Source organism: Rhinichthys klamathensis, unplaced genomic scaffold, assembly GCF_029890125.1.
Source record: "Rhinichthys klamathensis goyatoka isolate OS25496 unplaced genomic scaffold, OSU_Roscu_1.1 h1tg000476l_1, whole genome shotgun sequence".
Lineage (NCBI taxonomy): Eukaryota > Metazoa > Chordata > Actinopteri > Cypriniformes > Leuciscidae > Rhinichthys > Rhinichthys klamathensis.
Window position 1 is genome coordinate 792,040 of NW_026606964.1, and position 25,164 is coordinate 817,203.

The window sequence follows — 25,164 nt, forward strand, 5'->3', positions numbered from 1 at the left end:
CTCATCATACCAACAAAGTATAATAATACTTTAACAACAGTTTAAAGTCAATTTTTTTCAATACGTTTTGTTCATACCATCTTCTTTCTTTTTTTAATAAGTTTTTTTTTTTTTATGCGATCAACATGCAAATATTACTGGTTGAGGTAATTTTCTTCAAACATATTTGCATGGCAGACTTTTTATTTTTTATTCATGACTTTTAAGCTGGCACTTGAGGGACAGCTAGTTCGGTTTTCAATCATTTCACAGCACTGAACACTGGCAATGGCCTCATACTGGTGGGAACGAAGTCTTCATCGAAAATAACAGCATGTGACGCACAATTTACTTTTGAACAGCATCTACCGATGCATATTCATCTCTGCATTCATTATGCTTCACCTGTGGACAGCCAGGTTATGGAACTAAGGGACTCCCCACACAACGGAGACAAGTAAGCCCACCATGCGGTCCCCATCCTGCAGAGACCAATTTGCGAGTGATTTCATTTCCCACAGAACGAAATAAGCAGATAGACCATCCACTCAGCCTGTATCTGCATTTCACTCCTTCCTGTCAATTCAGAGAGGGCCACCGCAGACCTTTTCTTCGCCACTCATGCACATCAAATGCGTTTCTCTGTTCTCTAAATGGGCAGAAGGACTCCTCCTGGACTCCATTCATAGAAGTAGAGCTGTTTACGGTTGGCCATATTCCTATGGCAACTTAAAAGCATTACACTCTAATGGAGGCAATAAAAGAACGAAAGCGGCCTGTTGGTACGATGGACATGGACACTGTGGAGTGGACTCATTTGAGACAAATGACTTGGAGCAAAGGAGACACTCGCATTATAAACTGGAACAAAGACTGGAAAACAGCTCAAAATATCTAATAAATAGGGATGAATTATTCAGCAAGGCTGGGAAATCGGATACTGTCAGTCTCCAAAGTCTATCTTCTACCTCATTGCGTAGCCGTCATCCAAATAAATGGCGCAAGAGTGTTTAGTCTAATAGGTGTGGAAGAACATAGTCGTCTTAGCTTTCGAAATGTTTTGGGACCACTCACTATTTGCGTAAACTGTGACATGTCTTCCCTCAATTACCCTCGTTTTCTGGGTATTTAATTGCGTCCAGGTGTGGACCACTTAGCTGGAGAGAGAGTAAGAAAGGAGACGCCGCTTAATGCCAAAATGGGCTTTGAAAGGAATTTGTCTGTTACAAATGCGAAACCTTTGATGGATGTTAGCGCTTTTCAAGCATGGCTAATTCCCGCAGTCCGTCAACAACGGAGCTTGGATCAAGTCCAGTCTATTTGTGAGGACCCTCCATCTGAGAAATTGCCTGACAAGAACCTCGTTTAACTTTCATTCACAGTTTGTTGCACCGTAGTCTTTTGCATCGCCGCTGACAGATCTAACATTTGCATTTGAGTAAAGTAACCCCACATCTTGACTTCCCTCGTACTTCCATACATCTCCACCCTGTATTCTGAGTTCCTCACCACTGATATGCCCTTAGCGTAACAGCAGTTTTCACCACAGTGAGTTTCCAAATTCCCCAAAGTCATTATTGTCTCCTGCTAAGTTGCCCCAGCCTACTATGATTTGTGGGTAATGAGCTGGCAACCGGGCCTGGGCTCAATTATTCTCACTGAGGGAGTGATTTCTCACTCTGTAGAGCAGAGCACAAAGTGCACTCACTAATTCTAATCAGGACATAACACACTCATAATCACCCATGTGGAAATAAAAGAGTGGGTGAAAAGAAAGAGAGAACATAAATAACTGAGTGAAGTAATGACAGGTTTGATGTGTTTTGAAGGATAGACTCCTTATTACAGGTAAAAAGAGGATGTGTTTTGTGTTTTGCGTTTTGTCAGCACGACAGGTGCAAAGAGTAGCACGCCATGTGTCAAGATGGATAGATAAGCACCTTTTATTGATTTGTTTTGACAGCGAGAGGAATATTGCCACAAAAACATGGCCTTATTAGACTCGGATGTTGTTCAGTCAGAACTTTGTGTATAAATAGAGAAGATAGAAAGGAAATGAAGATTGTTAGTAGAGTTCAGAGTAACAACAAGTCAAAAAGTGTGAACCTTGAGAAGTGAGTTTGAGTTAACAAGAAAATTGTTCATGAAATCCATATTGCTTCTATAGTTCGGACATATCGGCGGGCTCTGTGACATCAGACAGAAAATGGACGTTGTTTCAATAGCAGAAGTCAATTTTGATGGGCCGCTCACATTGAGGTTGTCAGATCGTTCTACTTTTGGTTTTGTACAAGTAGGAACTCCTAATCGACTACAGTACCAGAAGGTGGATCACGTGACCTCCACGGCCGTCACTCTCATTGGTGGTTTTCGCAATATGTTGCTGCTCATTGCAAGTTACTCAACTTTGTTGCATCGCCAATGATCAAAGTCAGCTACGTCTAGTTGCTACAAATTGCTTTTAACCCCCTGGGGTCGGCTATCGCGCCGGCGCGATTGTCTCGCTTTTTTTCTTATCAGTGCAAAAGAGACTCAAAATACTCGGTTGATTTTGATCTTACATATAAGTGTGATACATCATTAGATCCTGTTAAGTTTCTATTTTTTTTGTGGATACTCAGAATAAAAACAAAGTCTTGTGCTTTTCACCAAATAAAGAAAAACAAACAGGATGCGAGTTCTGCGTTCTCTCTGTCAGTGAAGTCCATTCTGAAACGCGTCCTAAGATTAACTGTTACTCCGCGATTACTTGTCACACAGGCACGAGAGATTTTTCTTTATGAAGCTTGAATTCTCTTCTTTTAAATGAAGTAATCTATATAAAAAACAAATATTCTCAGTTTATGCAATCTGTATGAAAAGAGAGTGCTGTCAGTATTTTTTCCCCCAGCTCATTACACTTCATTACGCGTTAATCTGACACGCCCACGGAGGACGCGCGCTATTCAAACGCAAATGTCGAGGCAAGCCATGACAATGCCCACATCAGCCATTCCACCGCGGCGGTAAAATGTGTGGTGTATTTGCTGCCTTTTACCGCTAAGAGGCGCTACAATCATAGACTCTGAAAAGTGTTCGTTTATTCCGGTTTATTCTCTCTAATGCGTAATCTGCTGCCGCACCGCGCTGAATCAGAGGGATTGAAAGCTGGTAGCAGATGAATTCAACAAGTGAAACGTAGTTAAAATAATTCATAATCACAATACTGAAATTAAGCTACTGAAATGTAATTGAATAAATAATGAAAACATTATTTAGAAATACATTATACATGCTTTGCAACAATAACAGCGTACAGACGGTAGCTCAGTGATCAACGCAATAACACGAGCTTCGAGGAGCTTCAACAGACCCGAGATCGAATCTCATTGTAGCATACATGTTGTTAACCGATGTTGGCCCATAGCGTTTATATTTTACCACCTTGATGCTTAAATAGGTGACTGTTTATAACTGTTTACTTATTTAAAGTCAAGAGTTTTGTTTAATTATCATTACAACATAAATTTGCTACATTCCTGTAGAACCGCAGCCGCTGCACAAACGACAAAAACTGATGAAGGAAGATTGTCAGCCGATTGCATCAGAAAATGAAAATGAAGAAGCTCGTCTTTAGTCTGCTAAATTATTGTGTAATGTAAAAGAACACTAAAATTACTTAAGTTTGAAACCAAGTTCGAACATTTCAAGGTTTAAATAAAGTGTCGGGACAGTTTTTTTAAATTTAAACAGGGTTGCATCGGGTTGCGATGCAAAATAAGAAACACTAGGCTAATCTTATTCTTGCGACATTTTAAATTTGTATTGCCAAAGAAATTACAGCTAAATTAAACAATTAAAACAGTACAAAACGAAAATTGTCCAAAGAAACATAATTAAATTAAAAACATTTGTTTCTCTTTGCCTCTCTCGCGCTGGATCTCTTTTTAACAAGTTTATTTAGTCTCCCTCGCGCGCGCCGGGTCTCTCTCGAAATTAAACATTTCATGGTAAAAACACATCATACAGCTGATAATACTGTATATGTCGCTGCGTGTCAGCCATACAAATCACGAAAATATTATTTAGCCTTTAATTGTTGCTTCAAAGACACAGCATGCCTTGTTGAATTCACCTTACAATAACTTCAATTGAAATTTTGTGTGAAAAAAACTTTAAATAGTCTACAATAAATAAACTACAATATTTATAATTGAATAAGATATGGGGCCTACATTTGGACACAGATTTATCCTTACAATAATTTTGCCTGCTCATCAGGCTGGCTATCCGACACTCTCCATATGAAAGAGGAACATTAACACCTTTGTCCAGCAACTGTCCCTCCAACCCCCCACAGGCTATCGGAGTCTGAGGCTGACTTAACACAAAGAGAAGTCGCAATTCACACTTAAATCGCTATTCTAGACAGTGTTGATAATGAAGGAATTAAATGATTTAAGTTACATGTAGCCTAGTGATATTTCTGTCATAAAAGTTTATTACTAAATATTTCATTATTTCAATAATTGATGAAATAAAACTGGTTTGGGCCAGCTTTTTCCAAGCAAAACTAAATATAATCTGAAAAAACGCATGTTAATTTGTTGTCATGAACAAAATGTTCAACTCAATATTAAAGTCTACAGGGATCTTTGGATCCTTACAACCAGGCATGCAATTTGTGAATTAAGTTTTAATTTTTTGTATTATTCAAATAAATATCGAAACACGGTGCTTCGTGGTAATGCTGCTAAATTAAATAACATTTATAGAATAATTATGAACTTAAATGAAACAATATCGCAACATTTCGACAAATACATTATTTGATCTGTTTTTACATTTTAATTCAGGGCGATTTAGCCTACATTTAATTAGAGCGAGATTTTCACCCTTGTCTTGTCATTTTCTCATTGGGAAGCGCTTACATTATGTTTGAGATCCTCTGTACCTCTCGTTTTCATATGGATTAGCCTACATAATCAGATAACATTTATTAGCCTCAATATTTAGACATTTAAAGGCTTTAGACATAGCCGATTTCTTATCGTGACTGAGCTGAAGTGGCTTTCGGTTCATTTTTGTGACGCGCAGTTCCCGGAGACAGAGACGACAGATATACTGTTTTTGTCGTTAGCCAGCCTAATATGAATAGGCCTACAAGTTTACAGTTTTGAACGATGTAAGCTACTCTACTCTTATCTGTATGACCAAAAAATTACGGAGTCAATTAAGTTATTTTAGCTGTAATAATGAGAAAAATAAATTAATCTAAATGAACGCGCCGCCGCGTTTGTCGAACACTAACTCACCATGCCAGAATAAAACCCGACTTTAGAAAAATGCATAGGGCCACTCGGCGTGGTGTGCCAAAACACTGAATTATAAACTTCAATATTTCATTCAAAATAATCTCAACACGCTTTGTGAATTTTTGAAAAGCCGTGCATGCATTAAGGCCACTGGAACTAATGAACAACTGAAACGCTGGTTTTGATTTTATTGTTTGTCGTTTAAACGTGCCTGTTGCATATCTCTATTTTATATATTTGATATTGGTGAAGTAGCCTATAGCTTGATTAGCTGTGGAGGGAGGGATGTGGGGATTAAAATAATTCAGCAGAAGCAGGGATGTTTAGACCAGAAGGAAATCCCAATCCCCCCTGGCAAATCACACTTTACTTAAAACCATGTTTTTAAAAACTCTAGGTTGTAGGGAACAGACCTCTCTGCCATGCGCGCGCATGGTTTGGAGAACAATATCTGTCTCGCATGCTCTAGATAGATTAGGCCTACGGGATATTTTAACTAATTTGCGGTATAGCTAGTCGATCACGAGTGGCTCAACAGGTAGATCTATAGATAAAACTATATCTTTTAGGAATTTGACCGACCGGGTTGACACTTCAGCGTGAGAAATCGGGGGTGTGGCGTGAGAGCCTGAGATTTGGGTCAATTGCGTGAGTCTCACGCTCAATGCGTGAGAGTTGGCAGCCCTGAAAAAAAAAATATATAATATATATATATATATATATATATATATATATATATAGGCTATATATAATTTATTTTTTACATGCAAAGTCGTTCTGTTGGATACTATTTTGTAGTGTAAAATGGAAATGCATGATAATTGTATTTTATAAATATAAGCAAAAAAACTGTATGGTGTAACAGAGTTTTAGAGCTAGACAAATCTAAATAAATATAAAAATTACAACATACCATGTTTGTGCGGGATTTGAACCGTATCATCTTGATGATGAACCGTAAGTTCTACCGCTCGGCTATGAATTTTCTCACTGAGAAATATCCAAACGTCTGTTTCTCACATGAGCGAGAAAACGTTTTGTCTTGTGAGTGTAGGCCTATACTTTAGCCTTTTACAGTTTTAAAAGATTATATCTTATCTGTATGACCAACAATTACGGAGTAGGCTATAAATGTTTGTTGTAGGCTTATTTGGAAATTACCATAACTTGTAGTATTTCATCCATAGGTTACAGACATTAGCCCCACTTACGTTTTGCTAAATGTCCCTTTGCGCCACCTGGCGGTCATTTCGCGAACGACTTTGAAATGCGACTGGTTTATTTTTACCGCGGTGGATGGCTAAAAATGGTATGTGGATGGCTAAAAGGTGTGACTAAAAATGTGCTTTTGGCTTTCATTTATATTTTGATTGTTTGTATATATATATATATATATATGTGTGTGTGTGTGTGTGTGTGTATAAATATTTATTTATTTATATATATATTGTCCTTGCATTCTTTCTTGTGTGTCACCCCTGAATGAAAGGCTCATTAGTATGCAGTCTGCTCAGGTGAGAACTGCCTAATTATTCATGAGGGGGTTGGGCCGTTCCGCCCATCCGCATATTGCCTTTGCAAACAAAAAAATGTTTTTCACAATTTAAAACAATCTATTGTTTTATGTGAATGATTAGACAGAATGATTTTCAGATCATTTTGAAGAAAAAACTCTAGGCGACAACATCCATTAGTCAAAAGTCTTGTGGACACATATTTAGTATGTGTTTTGTGGCCTTATTTCAGAAACTTTAAGTTTTAGTTTTTTCAATAACCACGCATAAACAATATTCTCTCAAAAATACAAAAATGTACATACATGTTGATAACACATTATGGTAGCCCTGTGTGTGCTATATAGAGTGTAATTACACATTTGCCAGTAATATGTTTATAAGCAACTGAAAAAAGCACAAATGTCAGAGTATGTCAAAACATCTCAAGGACCCCAAAAACACCTTGGACCCCAGAGGGTTAAAGTAAAGCTTCCATTGCAAAATAGCGCGAATAGTATGTTTATGTCGAGAGAAAGACTGAGAAAATATAAGCAAATAATTTCTTGTACTAGAGAGTGGGACATGCAAAGTACAAAATGGACAACAAGTCATATCTTCAGACTCCTTTTGGTCTGTCACTGTCTCTTTGTCTGCTGCCATGCTTTGTGATAAAAGTAAAGTCTCGTAAGAAACCCCAAAATGTCTTTTTCTCATGTACAAATGAGATAACAGCGGTGTATCTAGACTTGTCACAGAGCTCAGTCCACCTCAAAAGGCAGAACATTTTTACTGAATTCGTCTGGACCGAGCAAAAAAAAAAAAAAAAAGTACAAAATGTGTAGCAGATATCTATAAAAGCTTGTGTCTTAATATAGCTTGCTTTGGCTGTTTCATTCAGAGCCAAACAATTGTTATAGGAGTTCAGGCAGACCAAAGAACATGCTTTGACTGTTTGGATCCATTAGAAATGTGAATTGCAGAGAGAAAGTTCCCAAATGGCTGTATCTGTATCTAAATAACACAAAACTTGATGCCTTACATTTTTATGTACAATAAACTTGACTGTGTAAGTCATTTCAACTTACATTGACTTACAAAAATGATTCAATCTCGTATAACTTAAAAAATAAAGTTTAAAATGGCTACATTTATTTTGATGAGTTGAAGTAATATAAAAACATGTTGTCAGGACTTATTGATCATGTCAAATTTTACAGTGTAGATCATGTCATGAACATACAGTATAGGGACAACTCCGGGAGTACCATTCAAGAGTCCTTCTTATAGAGTCGAATCGATGATTTAGCATTGTCTTCAGTCGACCCCTTTTTAAGTGTCCAAAAAATCATTTAAATCCAATTATTGAACCAGCACAGGTAGGTCAAACATTGGCCTTGACCAGCTACACTCATTCCCAGAAAGGACCAAAAACAAAGGAGCTATATGTTATGATATCATCCCCAAACTTCTGCACATCCTAAAATGACACTAAGGTTTCCCAGCCATGATAATCAAAGGTGATGAAAACCGTGTGTCTTCACTATGGAACAAAGGTCACCTCCTACATGTGTGTGTTCTTGTGTTCTGGGTCATAACGGTCAGGACAACTGTAGCATGGATAACACAGACTTGCAATGAGTAACTCTTAAAGTTCATGAAGCCAGGCACTTATTTGTGAGTTGGATTTATTCTGTGATTTCAACATTTTTGTCTTCTGGAAAATCCAGATAAAGCCAGTCTAAAAAGGCAGGGCTTGACATTAACACCCGCCAACCCACCAAATGTGGGTGTATTTCAGCAGTGGCGTGTAAGCACTCCTACTAGCCACTTTGGCGGGTTGAATTTTATATATAATATATATATTTCAATTGTAGTCTTTTAAAAAGGCATCTGAAATAATAAACTAAGAGCTATGTAGTGTTGTCAAAAAAATTAAGTTTTCAATACTGATACTGAAATATCTGAAACGTTTACAATACTCATTTTCCGCAGAATAGATACACGATACCAGCGTCTCTCTCTCTCTCTCTCTCTCTCTCCGACAGCGAGTTACACTCAAACCCGCCTCTCCTCACTCACTCCATTCATTTGCTCCGGATGAATATTGTTGCTGTCACAGGTCTTGTATTTCACCGTGGGATTGCGTGTATTGTGCATAATTTCACTCATTCCTGCAGATTTAGTGCTCACACCCAAAGTGTGCGCTCATAAAGCCACCTCTCAGAACTCAATTGAGTTATTTTTCACTGCTTATTGTGCTGAAACAGTGAAATACACACAAAATAATGTCAAAAGGCCAGTTTTGGTGAATATTCACTTAAATACTGTCAGTTATGTTTTAAGCGAACAGTTGAGAAAGAAAACGCATGTGTAACAGTATAATGGATCTGTGCGTCAGGTCTTAAAGTGACAACAGCCTAATATACCTACTGCCAAATTATGAGATAATATTAAAAATATCTATATGGCAGTTTTTCCCCATGGAATCAATGGAATTGTGGCCAATGAAAATGCTGAGTGGCTAGTAACTTTGGAAAACCACTAGCCACAGAGGCTGCTGAGCAAAAAAAGTTAATGTCAAGCTCTGTTTGTAGGTGGTTTCTATGTTGTCCAAGCTGGTTTACCTGGTTGGACAACTCGACTTCAAACTGGGAACGACCCAACTGAGATGGTAGACCATCTTGGTCAAGGTAAGAGAAAAAACAAACTACAAAAAAACTGGTCACACCATAGTTAAGCTAGTTTATGGAACATGGCGGCACGCTGGTTGCTGATCTTGGCTGAGATTGTCCACCAGTTCAGTCAGGTCACACCAGCTGGTAGACTGGCTAGTAAACCACAAAACAAAGCTTTGACCCACTTATAAACAAACTTGGACCAGTAAAAAGAACCTACCATGTTCAAAGTCCCAGCCACCACCTTAAAGGGTTAGTTCACCCAAAAATGAAAACTCTGTCAGTAATTACTCTCCCTCATGTTGTTCAACCCCGTAAGACTTTCGTTCATCTTCGGAACACAAATTAAGATGTTTTTGATTAAATCTGAGAGCTGGATCACTCCTCCATAGGCTTCTTAAGGGATCGAAACTGGCCGGCCCAAAAGTTATGAAAGACATCGTTAAAATAGTCAGAGTGACGACAGTGGCTCAACCTTAAGTTTATCAAGCGACGAGAATACTTTTTGTGCGCAAAAAAACAAACAAAAATAACGACTTTATTCAACTATTCATTTCCTTCTCTGTACGGCCGTGATATTTCACGTAGTAATATTGCGCAAAGCTTCTAGGTTGCATGTCACACGTAGGCTCACTATTGGCCGACGCTGGTCATGTGTGTGATGCGTGACGTACAACCTAGAAGCTTTGCGTAGTTTCACAACGTGAAATATCACGGCCGAACAGAGAAGGGTGAAAAGGTCAAGGTGTTGGGCAGAGGTGGCAGGTTAATGGAGAAGAATTGTTTCAGTTTGCTAAGTGTTTTCTCAACCATAGGACAAGCCTGGATGTGCTGTGAAGAAAGCCTTTCAGACAGGTTGAATGGTGTCAGCTGTGGGCCTGGGGAATGTGAGGAGCCCAAGACATCAGATTAAGGGGTTAAAGGACAGACTTTATATCTACTCAGAGATCAGCTGAACTCAGCTGAGAGTCTAGATCATGAAGTTCTTATACTCAAAGACGGGAGATGATGGGGGTGAGGTTGCATTTGAATGTGTGTTTAAGGGGGTCAGTGAGCCAGAGAAGAAGTGAAAGATAGATCAACAGGCGCTTCGGCTCAGCGATACTGAATAAAGCTTTTGCTAATGTGTTGGCGGTGGGCCTTGTTTGGTAAATCTCTGAAGCTCTTTGCAATGTAGCTTCATAAGAAAGTGCAAAAGAAATGTGTTTTATTTGTTTACATGGGCAAATGGAGGCCAAATGAGAGCGAGGGATGAATCCAGCGGGCAGGAACTAGGCAGATAGTTAATTACGCTAGGCTGAGCTTAGCAGTGTCTCAGGTTGCATTGTCTGGGTTTCTTTGTAGGAGCTGCTCTCTGGTGGGCTGCCATTTGCACTGTGAATAATCACAGTGTGTGTGTGTGTGTGTGGTATGATGGGAGAGGCCTTTCAAAGGAGCCAAGGGAAAGAGGGTTTCTTCTATATGCCCTTTTTTTCTTTGTTTCTTTCCTCTTGGATGAGGGTTCAAAGAATGAGATCAGAGCAGCACCTACAGGCCAGGTTTGCCATGCGCTTGCGGCGAGAATGCATGTATGTTACTGTGCACACACACACACTGCGAAAGCCAGTACATATGAGAGGAGAGGGAAAAGCAACAACAAAGAATCTGAAACCTTTCAGAGGGGGCGGAAGAATCCCTTGTCTTTTCTACAGAATTGGGAGAGAGGGAAGAGATGAATGAGGAGGGAGAGGATTCATTTTTCGAAAAGAGTGGAAACAAAACCTGTGGAGGACCAGCAGAAAGCAAGACAGAGTGAGAGAACGCAGAATCCTCCAGCCACAAAACCAATCCACTATTCCTCTGTCAGGAAGATGAAACGCAGAGGCGCTCTGTACGGTTTCACCAGGATGTGAGGTAAATCTATACCTCTGACTCTCTCTGGTCTCCCTCTGTATTGAGGGACTCGAGAGTTTGATGGAGGGTGGTTTGTTGTTTGGACATTAAATACAGGAATTAATTAGTTTCCGTAGAAGCAGAATAGAGAGTTCTCTCCACATTAGGATTAAACTACAGTATGTGCCACGGACATGAAGGATACTTCCTGTGTTTTCTCAATAATTACCTAGACTGTGGTGCCCTCCACAGTTGAACCCAAAATAGTTTTACGCTTTCCATAATAACTAGGGCTGTCAGTTAAACGCGTTATTAACGGCGTTAACGCAAACCCATTTTAATGGCGTTCATTTTTTTATCGCGCGATTATCGCGCGATTTTGCAACAGGACTCGGCGCTGCGCTATGAAACCCATTCATTTCAATGGCTTGTGCCGCGCGAGGACGTTTTGTTGCTTCGTCGACCAAAGCACAAGCGGATCTAGCTAGACCGGAAACAACAACAGGCACGCCGCACACACTTGTTTAGGCTTGCGAGCCGGCCAAATAGTAGGTTAACGTTACGTTTTGAGTGGATGACGAGCGCGAGACGCCGAAATGGATGCCAATAAGATTCTGAATGGAAAGTTTACTTTTAAAAAGTTGCCAAATGGTTCCATTGACGAGACCAAAGTGATCTGTGTGTTTTGTCGTTGTGAACTGAGCTATCATCATCGCAGCACGTCCAGTCTGAAACACCACTTGATGATGGCCAAGCACACACACACACACACACACACACACACACACAGCTGATGCGAATTCTCCGCCCCCTCCTCAATATCAGGACCTCGTCAGTATTTCTTTCACCCTTTTATTGATGGACAGTGTTACATTGTGTGAGAGATTATTTGCTCCAGGTGAGAATGTTAGTGTGAAATTGAACACAGTATTGTCAATGTTGTTTTCAATAAAAAACATTTGCACAAAGCAAGCCGATTCACTTTTCAATGTTGATAAGAGCATTGTGTGATTAATTGCGATTAATCGTGAGTTAACTGTGACATTAATGCGATTAATCGCGATTGACATCACAAATAATAACATAAAAGAGTCAATCAAAAATGCAATAAAGCTTAGTGCACTTATCAAACCATAAAAGGTTGATATTTAAGAAAATATATATAAAGCCTGATGTGTTTCAGAGCGAAGCGAGGCACTGTGTTCTTTTACACACGAGCAGATCCAATGTTTTCAGAGTCTCAGAGCGAACAGTGAACACCGCAAACTTCATCTGTATGAAGTTTAATCTGCATTTAGGAATCATTCCCAGTTACATTTTATGTTCTTATTTGTATAGTTTTAATTTTTTTGTGGAGAGAAGTTTATGGAAGTCCACCAAATTTATAATGTGAAGCATTTCACTCCTGTTGTCTAGGTCTCTCTCCAGCTTTCCACTAGCAGATCTTGAAGGTTTAGCACTTACAAATGAAGAAATTAAGACATAAGTACTGTAGTTTTACTACTTTAGGGTTAAGTAAAATGTGTGTTATTATTTTATTTTACAGTATATTTAAAAAAACAGCTACATGTCAGTGCAAAGTCATTTTTATTCTGTTCAGTTTGGTCACTGAAAGAGGTCTGAGCTCTTAATATTGCATTCAGGGTGCACCAGATTGATGCATTTTACTCAAAATTTTACTAAATGTTTGACTTATATCTAGGGACCAGAACATCATAAAGACTTGTGGTTGGGCTATTTTGACTTGGGACAGTAAGCAACCACCTAACAACCAGTCATACAACCCTAGCAACCGCCTATAACACTAACAAACATATGGCAATGCCCTGACAGCCATATTAGTAGCAAGTCATGCATGGTTAAAAAATCTCACATTTCCTTTACAAAACGTAAAAAATCTTTTTTTCAACAGAAGGTTTACCATTTGAGTAAACATAAACATGCATGTTGAGAGTGCTCTAGAAAACATTGCATTCAATATCAACATCTGACAAACATTTTAAAATGAGTTAATTTGCATGCTTTATTTATCATCAACAATTTAAAAGCATCTGTTAATATAGTTTTTACAGGGAATGTTTTAGTGATGTATTGCAGATATTCAAACACTCCGGAAATGACAGATCCATGGAGAAAGCTTGCACATATTAGGAGATGACGATTTATTTCTAATACAGCATATCTAAAATATGTGGTCACACTTAAGATTAGAGTCCAATTCTCACTATTAGCTAAATATTAACTATGACCTTTGCCTCAATAAACTCTTAATTACTGTTTGTTAATAATTAATAAGGTAGTTGTTAAGTTTAGTTATTGGGATTAAGGGATGAAGAATAAGGTCATGTAGAACAAGGCAATAATATGCGTTTTATAAGTACTAATAAACAGCCAATAACCTAGTAATATGCATGTTTATAAGCAACTAGTTAATAGTGAGAATTTGACACTAAACTAGTGTTACCAAATCAGTACCACATTAAAAAATGAACTTCTTCAGGTGCACTCTGCTGGTTTTGCCCCTGCACTCCTCCTGCGTTTTTCACTTTCAAAACTAAACTCCAATGTTAACTTGACATTAGATAACTCCATTACATGAGGAATTTCTCTAACTAGGCAGAAGTTAGTCAATGATGGACCAAAGCAAACCACAAAAAGCTCATAAAAGAAGTTCTGAAGACATTTATACAACACACACACACACACACCTTAATTATAGCTTTAAAATGCACAGTCCACTTTCATTAGATAGAATTGGCTAGAAAATTGCACTCCTCAGTAATAAAGCACTGATTTGACGGTCTTTTGCAATTATTTTCCTTTATCAAACAATGTCCCGAATTCTGATTCCTTGTTCTGAGAAGAAATGGACAGCTAAGAAAGAGTAATTCTCGGACAATTTCTAATTCATTACCCCCCAAAAAATGACATTCTATCTCCACAATCCAATTCAAAAGTCTAAAAAGCTCAAGTGTGACAGTGGTCACGTACAGTGCTTCATTCTGGGTTAACCTAATTCACAATATCTTATCACACTGTAAGAATAAAATGGACAGACACGGAAGCTGTACTTCTACTCTCTTGAATAATAATGAGAAAGTAATTTGATGGTGAAATTCTCAAAACCTGTTCCAGAAGAAGGAGGCCTCGAGATTACCCACAAACCTATGCAGCGTAAGCCTCACGCTGGCCTCCTCCTGCCCAGATGGGTCATCTCTAATTCATCACTAGGGAGAGGAACTTTTTAAAAATGAAAAAGGAAATGCCACTCTAACAATCCCCGACGGACACAGACAGCAGCACCTCACTGTACGAGTAGCGCCAGGTGGGAATGTGAAGCGGGACACGTCAGGTTGTAATTAAAAACACCACCGGATGAGCCATGCTGATGCAGAACAAGTGCTTTGTGACGCGGAAGGAGCTTTTACTGTGTGCTGTTCATTTCAGGTGACCATGGGTAGGGATCTCATTGGTTTGACGTAATCATCATAAAAATAGGCAGTAGCTCCATGTGCAACACACAGAGTAATGCTACTCCCCTCAAAATAACACAAGAGAGACATGACTCAATGGACTCTATGCATGAAGAGAAAATAGCCAAGCTTAATTAAGCAGCTTACTCAAGGTCTATAAAGAAGCCACAACATTATGCAAATAGAATGGAGGCTATATCGAACTGAGTCTGCAGTGAAGAGGGAAGGCAACTAAACAATTAGAGCCAATAAAAGTGAATGGGAAATGAAAGATTAAATGGATATTTAAGATGGCAATAAAGACCTAATTGCTTAGAACTCCGTGATAAGCCAGTGGAGACGATAATCATACAGTGAATGTAAAACACAAAGATGTGCTTGACTTGCGATATCCTTGTGGTTTTACTATGCTGTGAAATGTTGAATAAACTGCTCAAAAAATGTTGCAAGCTCTATAGCATACAAGCACTGCATACTGTCAGACAAAACTATACACCTACTGTAATTTACAAACTTTACAAGATTATTTTTTAAAACTAAAGAGTTATTCACAAGCTGCATTCACAGTCATTGATTCAAACCACTTTGACTCATTGAAAAGAATTGATTCAAAAGAGTGATTCATTTGTGAATCTTACATCACATATCCAGACTCTAAGCAGCCAACTGAGAACACCAAACACAAATCTAGATTAGTTTAGTTTAACTAAAACTAAAACCATGTTAAAAAATGATTATTATATGAATAAAAAAAAAAAAACTCAAACTCGTTATTACTATTTCAACTAGTTGCCAAGGCAACATTTCTAATTTTCATTTAGCTTAAATAATAAAAAAGTAAAAGTAAATAAAAATAACTAAAACTAAATAAAAAAATTTATACACATTTTTAAAATATATAATAAAAATATATAGACATACAAAATGACAAAAAATACTAAAAGTTTAACTAAAATTAAAGTGAACATAATAATAATAATAATATCTTATTCAAAATATGAACAAAAAGTATAATATTATATTAATGATACTAAAATAACACTGATATGGAGGGTTTAAAATAAAAATAAAAAATTGCGTAATTTATCTCCCTCTTATTCCAAATGACAAACATTTGCTGAAATTAAAAACTTCTCTAACATATATATATTTAAATATATTAAAAAACAATGATTCTACCACATCACTACTACGAAAGGTAGGTGAAATACTAGCTACGGTAGTTTATACAGTAGTGTGTGTGTGTGTGTGTGTGTGTGTGTGTGTGTCTGCTGTGTCTGTGTCTGTGTCTCTGTGTCTCTGTGTGTGTGTGTGTGTGTGCGTGTGTGTGTGTGTGTGTCTGCGTGTGTGTCTGCGTGTGTGTGTGTCTGCGTGTGTGTGTGTCTGCGTGTGTGTGTGTGTTTATTAACGTGCTTGAATAACAACAGGACCTCTGCATCTGTCTTGAAATCTGCCTGTCACTTCAAATAACCACTTCGTGCTAAGAGGGAAAAGGAGGGGAAAGGAGTGGAAAACAGGCATTGGTGAAATAAGAAAAGAGGGCAGAGGTGCTAGGATGGCGTGTCTTGAGAAAGCCAGCCCGGGTCGGGTGTGGGGGGGTGTCCGGATAAGCTGTAATAGACTGAAGCTCAAATGAATGAGTCTGTCAGGCTGAGCTCAGGCCTTGACTGACTGTTCCTTTCAACCCGACATCCAACCCAGAGGCTCCTCCACGCAAGACGCCTTCCCTAATGATGATGCACGACTCTCGGTGTCACGGGCCCTCGAGGTGCTGGGGGGGGTCTCTGTAAACTGCTGGGGAATGAGAAACTGAGACCACCTGAATTGCAAACAAGCAGCCGAACCTCTGTCACAGCCGTTTCAATGGGTCGAAGAAAGAAAAGTGGGGGGAAAGAGTCAAACGGATGCTCGCGGTTCGAGAAAATCGATTGCGAAAATTAATAAGTGAATTCCCTGCAGCACGCCTGGCACCTCAAACATCTCAATCTCCTTCCTCTCCTCTTTCTTTTCTCTCTCTTCTCTCCGCGAGAGGGAGAGGAATGTGAAACACCTCCCTCATGCCTTCAGACAGTTCCACCGATACATAGACAAAGAGCTGAATTTCAAAGACACTCCACCACGTCTATGGAGACCGGAGCCCTCGTTTTGTAAGGTTAGTGAAATCCTCACCCAACAACGTGGGTGTCTTTCTCTCTTTATTCTCTCATTCACACTCCTTTTTCCATAGAAACACTGTATTCAATAATCTCTCCTTGACTCCTGAGTCCACTCTTAACTCAAACAAAAAACCCAATAATCAAATAAATAAATATATTTATGGAGATCAACGCGGTTAACTGGAGTTAAGAGGCACTTTTGAGCTCGGTAAAAGCAGAGGAGTTCCTGACAGTACCTGTTCTTGGCGCTCAAGCCACTGGTCCACCATGGGATGGTTGGCACTGAGGGAGGAGCGGGCGTTTTCCCTCTGAAACTGAGACGCCCAGGGGACGCCATCCCGAGGCAGGCTGCGGTACGCTTCCAGATCCTTAGCCTGGAAACACAGTGCCGGTAATAAAAGAGGCCGTTTACACCTGGTATTAAACTCACAATGAAAATAAAATTGAAGATTACTTTTTTTTATTTTAAATGATTGATCTGTGTACAGTACACAAGTAGTTATTTTTTTATTTTTACTATTATTATTCATGTGCCCTCATAATTTTTATTCCAAATAACTTCCCCTCCCTCCTACAGCATCTCTTCTCTGATGATGTGGGCGGAGCAACCTGTCACTCACATGAGATCAGCCAATAGCAAACCACAGCCATCCAATCAATTCCTCACGGACACAATCAAGCCCAGAGCGGTTCACTCGTTTATACGGCACAAGAGGAAAGAAAAGCCTACCGCAACTTCGGTTTCATGCTGACTTTAAAGGGTTAGTAAACCCACAAAAGTAACAGGCTCATTGGAAAAATGTTTCTATCTACATTTTTGCAAACCCCAAAAACATACTCATGCATACAATTCACTTCCAGTTTCATTATCGAAGCGTGTGTGTGTGTGTGTGTGTGTGTGTGTGTGTGTGTGTGTGTGTGTGTGTGTGTGTGTGTGTGTGTGTGTGTGTGTGTGTGTGTGTGTGTGTGTGTGTTCAAATTTGTTTATTATTAGGATAAGCCCCTTGAGATGTATCATCTCGTTTTCGAGGGGGTCCCAACAAATAACACAATAATTACATAACAACAAAGAAGTAAGTGAGTGTGTGTGCGTGCGTGCGTGCGTGCGTGTGTGTGTGTGTGTGTTTGTGTTAAAAAGAAGCTACTTTAACAATTAAACCAGCTTAGCTATTACACAAAAGCAGACTGGGTTTTAATAATATGAATACCAATTTCCTTAAATATATGGTATAGCAATACCTTCCTGAAAACCCAGATTAAACTCACTGTACAATGGATGGTGTACGAAGCTCATCTTGGATCCAAGCCCAACAATGATATCATTCAGCCCACCTAAATTTATAGGGCACGCTAATTTCATTTCTCTCTAATAAGGAGCTCCATTACAAGCTACTAATTCACACCGTGTCTCTAATGTTACACTCCATGTTTTCACAAAGGTGAAATCAAACGCCCTCTGGCACTGGAGCTCAAGTCAAATCTCCATTTGAAGAGTTTTTAGAGCAAACCTAAAACAGGTTATCCTGTGACACACAGGGCTTTAGCCTAGAAAGCCCACTGAGCACCGTTGCTCTTGGCTAATGACCTAGTCTGAACAATGAGGAAGAAGAAAACGAGTTTCCGGTTATAGCATGAGCCAATTCACAACCGGACATAACCGCGATCCCATACAGTGTTGGAACACAAAGTGATTTTGATTTTCCTGCAGGTAAAATGATCTATATAGGTAATCCTGACATTAAACAGCAGGATAAAATAGAGGAGGAAGAGACACAGCGAGGAACATGAAGAACAACAGGTCAAAGGCCCATAGGATGAGTGAAGAATTCATACAGATGGCCTTATGAATGAGCATGCTGGAGTGATTGAGGCATTGGCCTCCAAATGCAGCAGGAGGCCTATAGGTTTCTCATAGTTCAGGAAGAGATACTGAGAGACAGATGTTACGCTCCATATGAGAAAATATCCATGAAGACCAAACAATGCTTTGTAAAAACACGGAACAAGACACATTCTGGCTAATAAATACATTAAAATGCAATGTATACACATAATGATTAAAATACATCTTTTATATGATGAACATATTTTTAATTAAATAAATAAATAAATAAACATGGCGAGGATAGTTCAGGTTTTAAAATGTCAAAAAACTAGGTGTAAGTATATTATTTATTGTACTTTTGCCTTGATGGTTACACCACATGACATTGAAAAAAAAAAAAAAACCTGACATGTGCATTTTTTAATTAGGCTACATATCTTAGTTTTTTTTCCTTTTCTTTATCTTGGACAGTCATTGACCCCCAGACCAGCAAGTCTTGGCCAGATAAAATGAGATAGTTATATTCAAAAGTTAGATGTAGAAGAAAGTAGTAAGATGTATCCCAAAAAAAAAAAGCCACCGAGTTTTGAGAAGGACTATTTCTGCATATATCAGCCAACAGCCAAGATGCAAATACGCTACATTTCTTCTCAGCGCCAGCTATTCTTACTTCAAGGTGAACTAACACCTTTATGTTCATTTCACGAATTCACTGGTGCTAAAATAGAGCACATTTATATTCACCCCGTTGCTTATCGTCATCTGACAGTATCACCCAAAAACAGACCTTCCAAACACCTCAAGCTTTTCTTACGAAATCCCCCAAAAACAATCAAGAAATAAATGATCCGGTGCAGAACGAAAGGTAAAAAATAACAGCTTAATTCTTCTGCTCTGCTAAAATAAGAGTGTGGTGTTTGGATTATGGAAGAAACCGACAAGCAAAGTGCTTTTAAACAGGATTACTAGTGAACGGCATGAGACGCGCTAATCTCATCGAGGGTTGCGGTGTCACATTCGGAGTACTCCATCTTCCCTCGCTCCCTCCCCTTTGCCCTTCTTTTAATTTGGAATATTGTTGTTTCAAAGCACTGAAGGCTTGTCATCACTGCAAAAGAGCAGCCATTTTGCAAGGATAATTGGCCTCTTTTTCATTGGTTGCCTTGGGGAGACTAGGGAGGAAAACAGAGAATCTGCCTCTCTTTGATTCATTTAAAGCCCAAGGCGTTGACCATCGCAATGAGGCCACAATCAAGAGGGAAGCAACAAACAAAGCAAGCAGATCCCATTCTTCTTACAGCAAAGACTTATGGTTCCATAACCAAGAGAGTTCCAGGTCAACAACGAACAGGGGCAATGGTCATCTAGAATATCTCAAGACGAATGAGACGGAGCAAAGGGAAGCCACTTCTTACGAGTTGTCCTAAAAATGCTCCAATTGGTGTAAATTGCTTCGATTTGTGCCAGACAAAAATCCTAACCCTAGACTTTGGCCGTCTGAGACACATTTAGCAAATCCTAAAAGAATCCTCTGATCCTAGGCTAAAATCTGAAGTCTTTGATCATTAGTTTGACATGTTGTTTGTAAGATGGCCATGTCGTGGACGCCATCCCACAGGAAGCGGAAGCACGGATGCCCGAGACAAACATGGTGGCGTATTTTTATCGAAGACTTGTGTGCCGTCGACCTACCATGGGACGGAGCCGAAACAATGGAGATTGCTTAGCGCCCAATGCGTCACACGGTTATAGTTATAATCCTTGGTGTGACCGCCATTTAGAGCTATTATTATTATTTGCATATTGGCCTAATACATGGCTACTTTCGAATGTTTGAAATGGTGAAGAAGATGAAGAAGAAAGATGATTTTCCCTCCATAGGTGTAGTTACAACATCATCTTTTAAAGCAGTGGTCTCAAACTCGCGGCCCGCGGGGTGATATTTTGTGGCCCCCTGCTTGACACTAAAGTTTAATGTTAGTGCGGCCCGTCGTTGCATGTGCCGCGTTTTTTTTTTTTAAATGTATCCCTTATGGGCTACCATAGATAGTCTCGTGACAGCTTACAGTGGCGTTGTTGTCAATAGTTGTCATAGACAACCGCGAAGTACAAACTTACTGCGCCTGGAAAAAATGAGCGCGTCGCTTAAATTATGAGCGCGCTTACCGCGCGCCTACATTTGAAATAACGAACTTGAGCGCGCAAAATATGTGAGCGCGATATGTGAACGGGCCCTTGGAGAGCTACCACCAATCAGGCCACGAGCTACTGGTAGCTCGCGAGCGACGTGTTGGAGACCCCTGCTAAAAAAAAAATTTGAGAATAATCATTTTGAGCTTGTAATATGTGTCCAACAGGTTGATAAGAAGGTTTGCTTTGATTTGTGCAAAGTCAGTAATTTGCCTGAGACACTATACATGTGTAGAAAGAATTCAATAAGACGGGCAGACATGACTGCAAATATTTGTATTTCAAAAGCAATTATTGTTTTTCTAAGTATAATAAAAGGAAATGTGCCAAAAAAAAACATTCAATATAATATTAGTGTTGTATAAAGAAAATAAAAAGGACATGAGCAAAAATAAGTATCACAAAGATGTTGTGTATAAGGAAAAGACAAAGAAAGTTTGTAAAATGAACATCAACTGTCAGAAGAACAGCTCATGAAGAACCAATCATGTACAGAAAGGAATGTTCAAATTCAGAGGAACAGTTCAGAAGAAACGTTAATAATAAATATTGAGAAGATTGGATCAGTTGTGCTCCTTTTTTGGAATACTTGAATACTATTTTTTTGTGGAATACTTGATGCGGCCCAGCCTGACCCCGACTCTACCTCCAGCGGCCCCCAGTTAAGTTGAGTTTGAGACCCCTGTTTTAAAGTGACCTTTCATGTAGTGTGTAACATAGCTCTAAGTGAATGAAAACATCCTGCAGTTTTAAATCTGAAAGTGCACCGTTTATAAAGTTATGTCTTTCAAAAGTAAGAGTCGACTGTGAGTCAATGAAATGAATTTTTCAAACGAGTCATAAGCCGTTTCGTCGTGACGTCAAGATGAAACATTATCATATTTCCCGTCCACGTACAGTATTGCGCGCGCAGACACCAGGGAAAACTTGAACCTCAAACCGGCAGCTGATTCCTCTGGATACTGGACAGCATCATGTCGAGAAGACGCTGTGCTGAGTAGCTCGGGGAAAGGAGGGATTTAGAGAGATTGATTCATCTGACGAGTCGTTTGAGAATCATTGAAAACGTGGTGATGTGCAAATGTATATTATGAGAACATGGAGACTCCAAAACAACATGAGGAAACTTTAAAATAGCATAATAGGGGCACTTCAAGCAAGGTCAGAAAGTTACATTAATATTCTTTATAAATAAAAATAGAAAAATAGAATAGAAAAAAACTCACCTTTCGCTCTAGACTACTGGTTCTGCTGGTGGTGTTGGCTTTCATAAACCCTGCCGTGGTGGACCAGCGTGTGGGATTCTTACGAGACGGTTCCTCTGGCTGAAGCTGGGCTTCGGGAAGACCAACCAGGGCTGGATCACTGCTACGCCGTACATGCAAGGGCATGTCTGAAACAGAGAGATGAGGAAGATCTGGTTAACAGCATATTTTCATGCATCTCACTCCAAAAACTGGAGTATCTTCACTACGGTGCAATAAGGCATCCTTCCCATATGACCACAGATAACAAACACAACACTCCGGCTCGATTTCCTACAGAAAGGCCCTTTTCAGTGGCACAAAAGTGTGACAGGGACACAGTAGTACATTTATGTCTGACACAAAGCCAGTTCCTTTGAGCATTGCAAAGAAAGGCGGTGGCAATAGGACCATTTAGCTGGGCTTGTTCTGTGGCACGCGCACACCACACACGCTTCCGAGGAAGATGAGAGAGGCGAGACAGAGGTGTCCCTGTGCTGCGGCGCTGTAATGGGTTTGAACTGCGGGGCAGGCGGGGGGGGGATTACTCAGATACCGGTTCACTCTTCCCATCTCACACAGCTCAGATCGCTGCTCTGGCTTGTAGGGCTCTGTGCTCGTGACTTATTTTTACTTTTTACTAACACTTTCTATTAAGTCTGTATATTTAAAGCATTATATATAAAAATGCCTGATAATATACCTACAATGAATATAACTGTAACCATAAAATAACACTGGCCTATGTATATATTTATTGCTTCTTTTTTTTTTAAGGGCATACAGTATTGCTTTAACCTGTTCACTATCAGTGATAGAGTGACACTTGGTATGCTTGTTCCCCCGTCACATATTCTAGTAGGGGTGTAACGATACCCTCATGTCACGATTCGATACATATCACGATACTGAACTCATGATCGGTATTATTGCGATACTCAAAGACATATGGTAAAAGGTTAACAAAAAATGTACTATTGATTAAAATGCTAACTTTGATATTACATTGTGGGTTTAAATGAATAGGCTTGGACAATGGTGACACCAAAATAAAAATATTCATGATTCTGAAACTGAAAATACAGAATTATTTTAGACGAGTTTGCTTGCACTCTTTCACTGACTAGATATATTTAAAATAATGTCGGCCACTTTTTACTGGTAACATCAGACATTTGGGATTATCAGGACCCACAAATATCCCCCCATTGCATTATTATACATTATATTCAACATTATATATAGTAGTTTAATGTGGTACTGACACTAAAACTCTGAAAACTTGAATTTTTTCTCACACAGTAATTTTTATTTTGGGGGGGGGCTATCCACGATACATATTGTCACTATCCATGATACGTATTGTTGCATTTTTGTAGTGCGATATATTGTGGCACGATATATTGTTACACCCCTATATTCTAGTAATCATCACAAATTAGGTAGCATTCGGAAGCTTAAACACTCAAAGTCCATTCTGTGAAAATTGTTTTGAAATTAAACACTGCTTTGCCATGGAAACAGTACGTTAAATCCTTTTTTATGATATCAACTTCAAATATGTAACACAACTTCAAATTTTGAACATGTGACTGATTTTATAGCAATTTTACAGGCCAAATTATTTTATAAAACATTTTTTTATAAAATATTAAATGTTTAGTTCAGTTCATTTGCTTTACAGTATGTCTAAAATTTTATAACGTTTTTTTTTTTTTTTTCACTTTCATTTCTGGCAAGTGCAATATTCTACTGACTGTCTTCTTTAAAAAATGGCCTGCTAGTTATAGTTATCGTTATAGTTAAGATATGTTCAAGTCTCTGTTACTAATTCTCAAACTGCACGTTTAGAACTAGCACCAACAGCTTTATCCGTTTTTGAGAAATTGTTGGAGTAACAAGGAGGTAGCAAAATTGTGCTTTTTCAGTTGGATAAACAAGTTAATAGTGAGTAACTTATTATTGCCTTATTACTTACTATTATAAGACAATATTGCCAATTAATTTCTCAATTGTTGCTCTACCAACAAAAAAAAATTGTTCAAAAGAAAGACAGCATAACTGTTGCAAAACACAGCAATGACTTTCCTGAATCAATCAGCATTTTTTAACAAAACAGTTAAATGAATGATTCAATGACTCAGTCGTAAGGCTGCATCCTAATAAGTTTCCATATCTTGGCTGTCACATCACCTAGCACTATCAAAGGCCGTCCCAATTTGAAGGATCCTAGGAAGGCGGCCTTCGATTGCATCCTTCATTCAGAATATTTTGAAGGATGCATCAAGTGTATCCAAAGCAAAAACCTTCATGACGTGCCATGCAGACTTTCTAGATCACCTCATTCTAGTGTTTAATGCTGAGGAGAAGTCTTGTCTAGAAGCCTCAGATGAGCTGGTCTAGGATGGACGCGCAGCCTTCCAATTGAGAAGTACCAATTAGTTTCATTACTAAATGAATACGTGTTTGAACGAATCCGTTGAAGGAATTATTTAAGTTATTTCGTCCCTGAATGAATCAGAATTTTTGAATGAATCGGTTGAACGAATGATTCAAATGACTCACAACATTTTGTTGGACTCCACATTCTTGGAAAGCTACTCGATCTGATTCTAGGAATATTGGAAATTTTGTATAATGCATCATAGGAACAAATTCACCTATAAATGACAACACTGTCGCAATCATGTCATTTCATGTCATCCAGGGAACGCAAAAGGTGAATTCGCCTTTGGCTAAGCCCCGCCCCCCTTAGTTACTGTTGCTACGTCCGACAAACAAACTTCATCTGGGCTCTGGTATCAACATGGCTTATGCTGTGACAGCTCTTCCTGCTGAAATTTGATCAAACTTTTATAAAGCAGCAAATAAAGTGTCCGATAGAAGTAGTCAAAAGCGGCTGCAATATACGCTCGAAGGCTATATTCACGACATACAGGTGAAACGCAAGGAACAACAAG

General features: G+C 39.0%; 1 protein-coding gene across 7 annotated transcripts in view; it reads right to left on the minus strand.

Moving 5' to 3' along the window:
* pard3aa (par-3 family cell polarity regulator alpha, a) overlaps window positions 1-25,164 on the minus strand; it is a 516,365-nt gene that overhangs the window by 286,561 nt on the left and 204,640 nt on the right. For 5 of the 7 annotated variants that reach the window (XM_056237053.1, XM_056237055.1, XM_056237051.1 and 2 more), the window contains exons 4-5: window positions 22,187-22,353; window positions 17,182-17,319 (exon numbers count right to left, since the gene is read on the minus strand). In XM_056237053.1, the coding sequence (XP_056093028.1) occupies window positions 17,182-17,319; window positions 22,187-22,353 (305 nt within the window). The remainder of the gene's footprint in view (window positions 1-17,181; window positions 17,320-22,186; window positions 22,354-25,164) is intronic. The other 2 variants (XM_056237056.1, XM_056237054.1) reach the window with 1 other exon arrangement.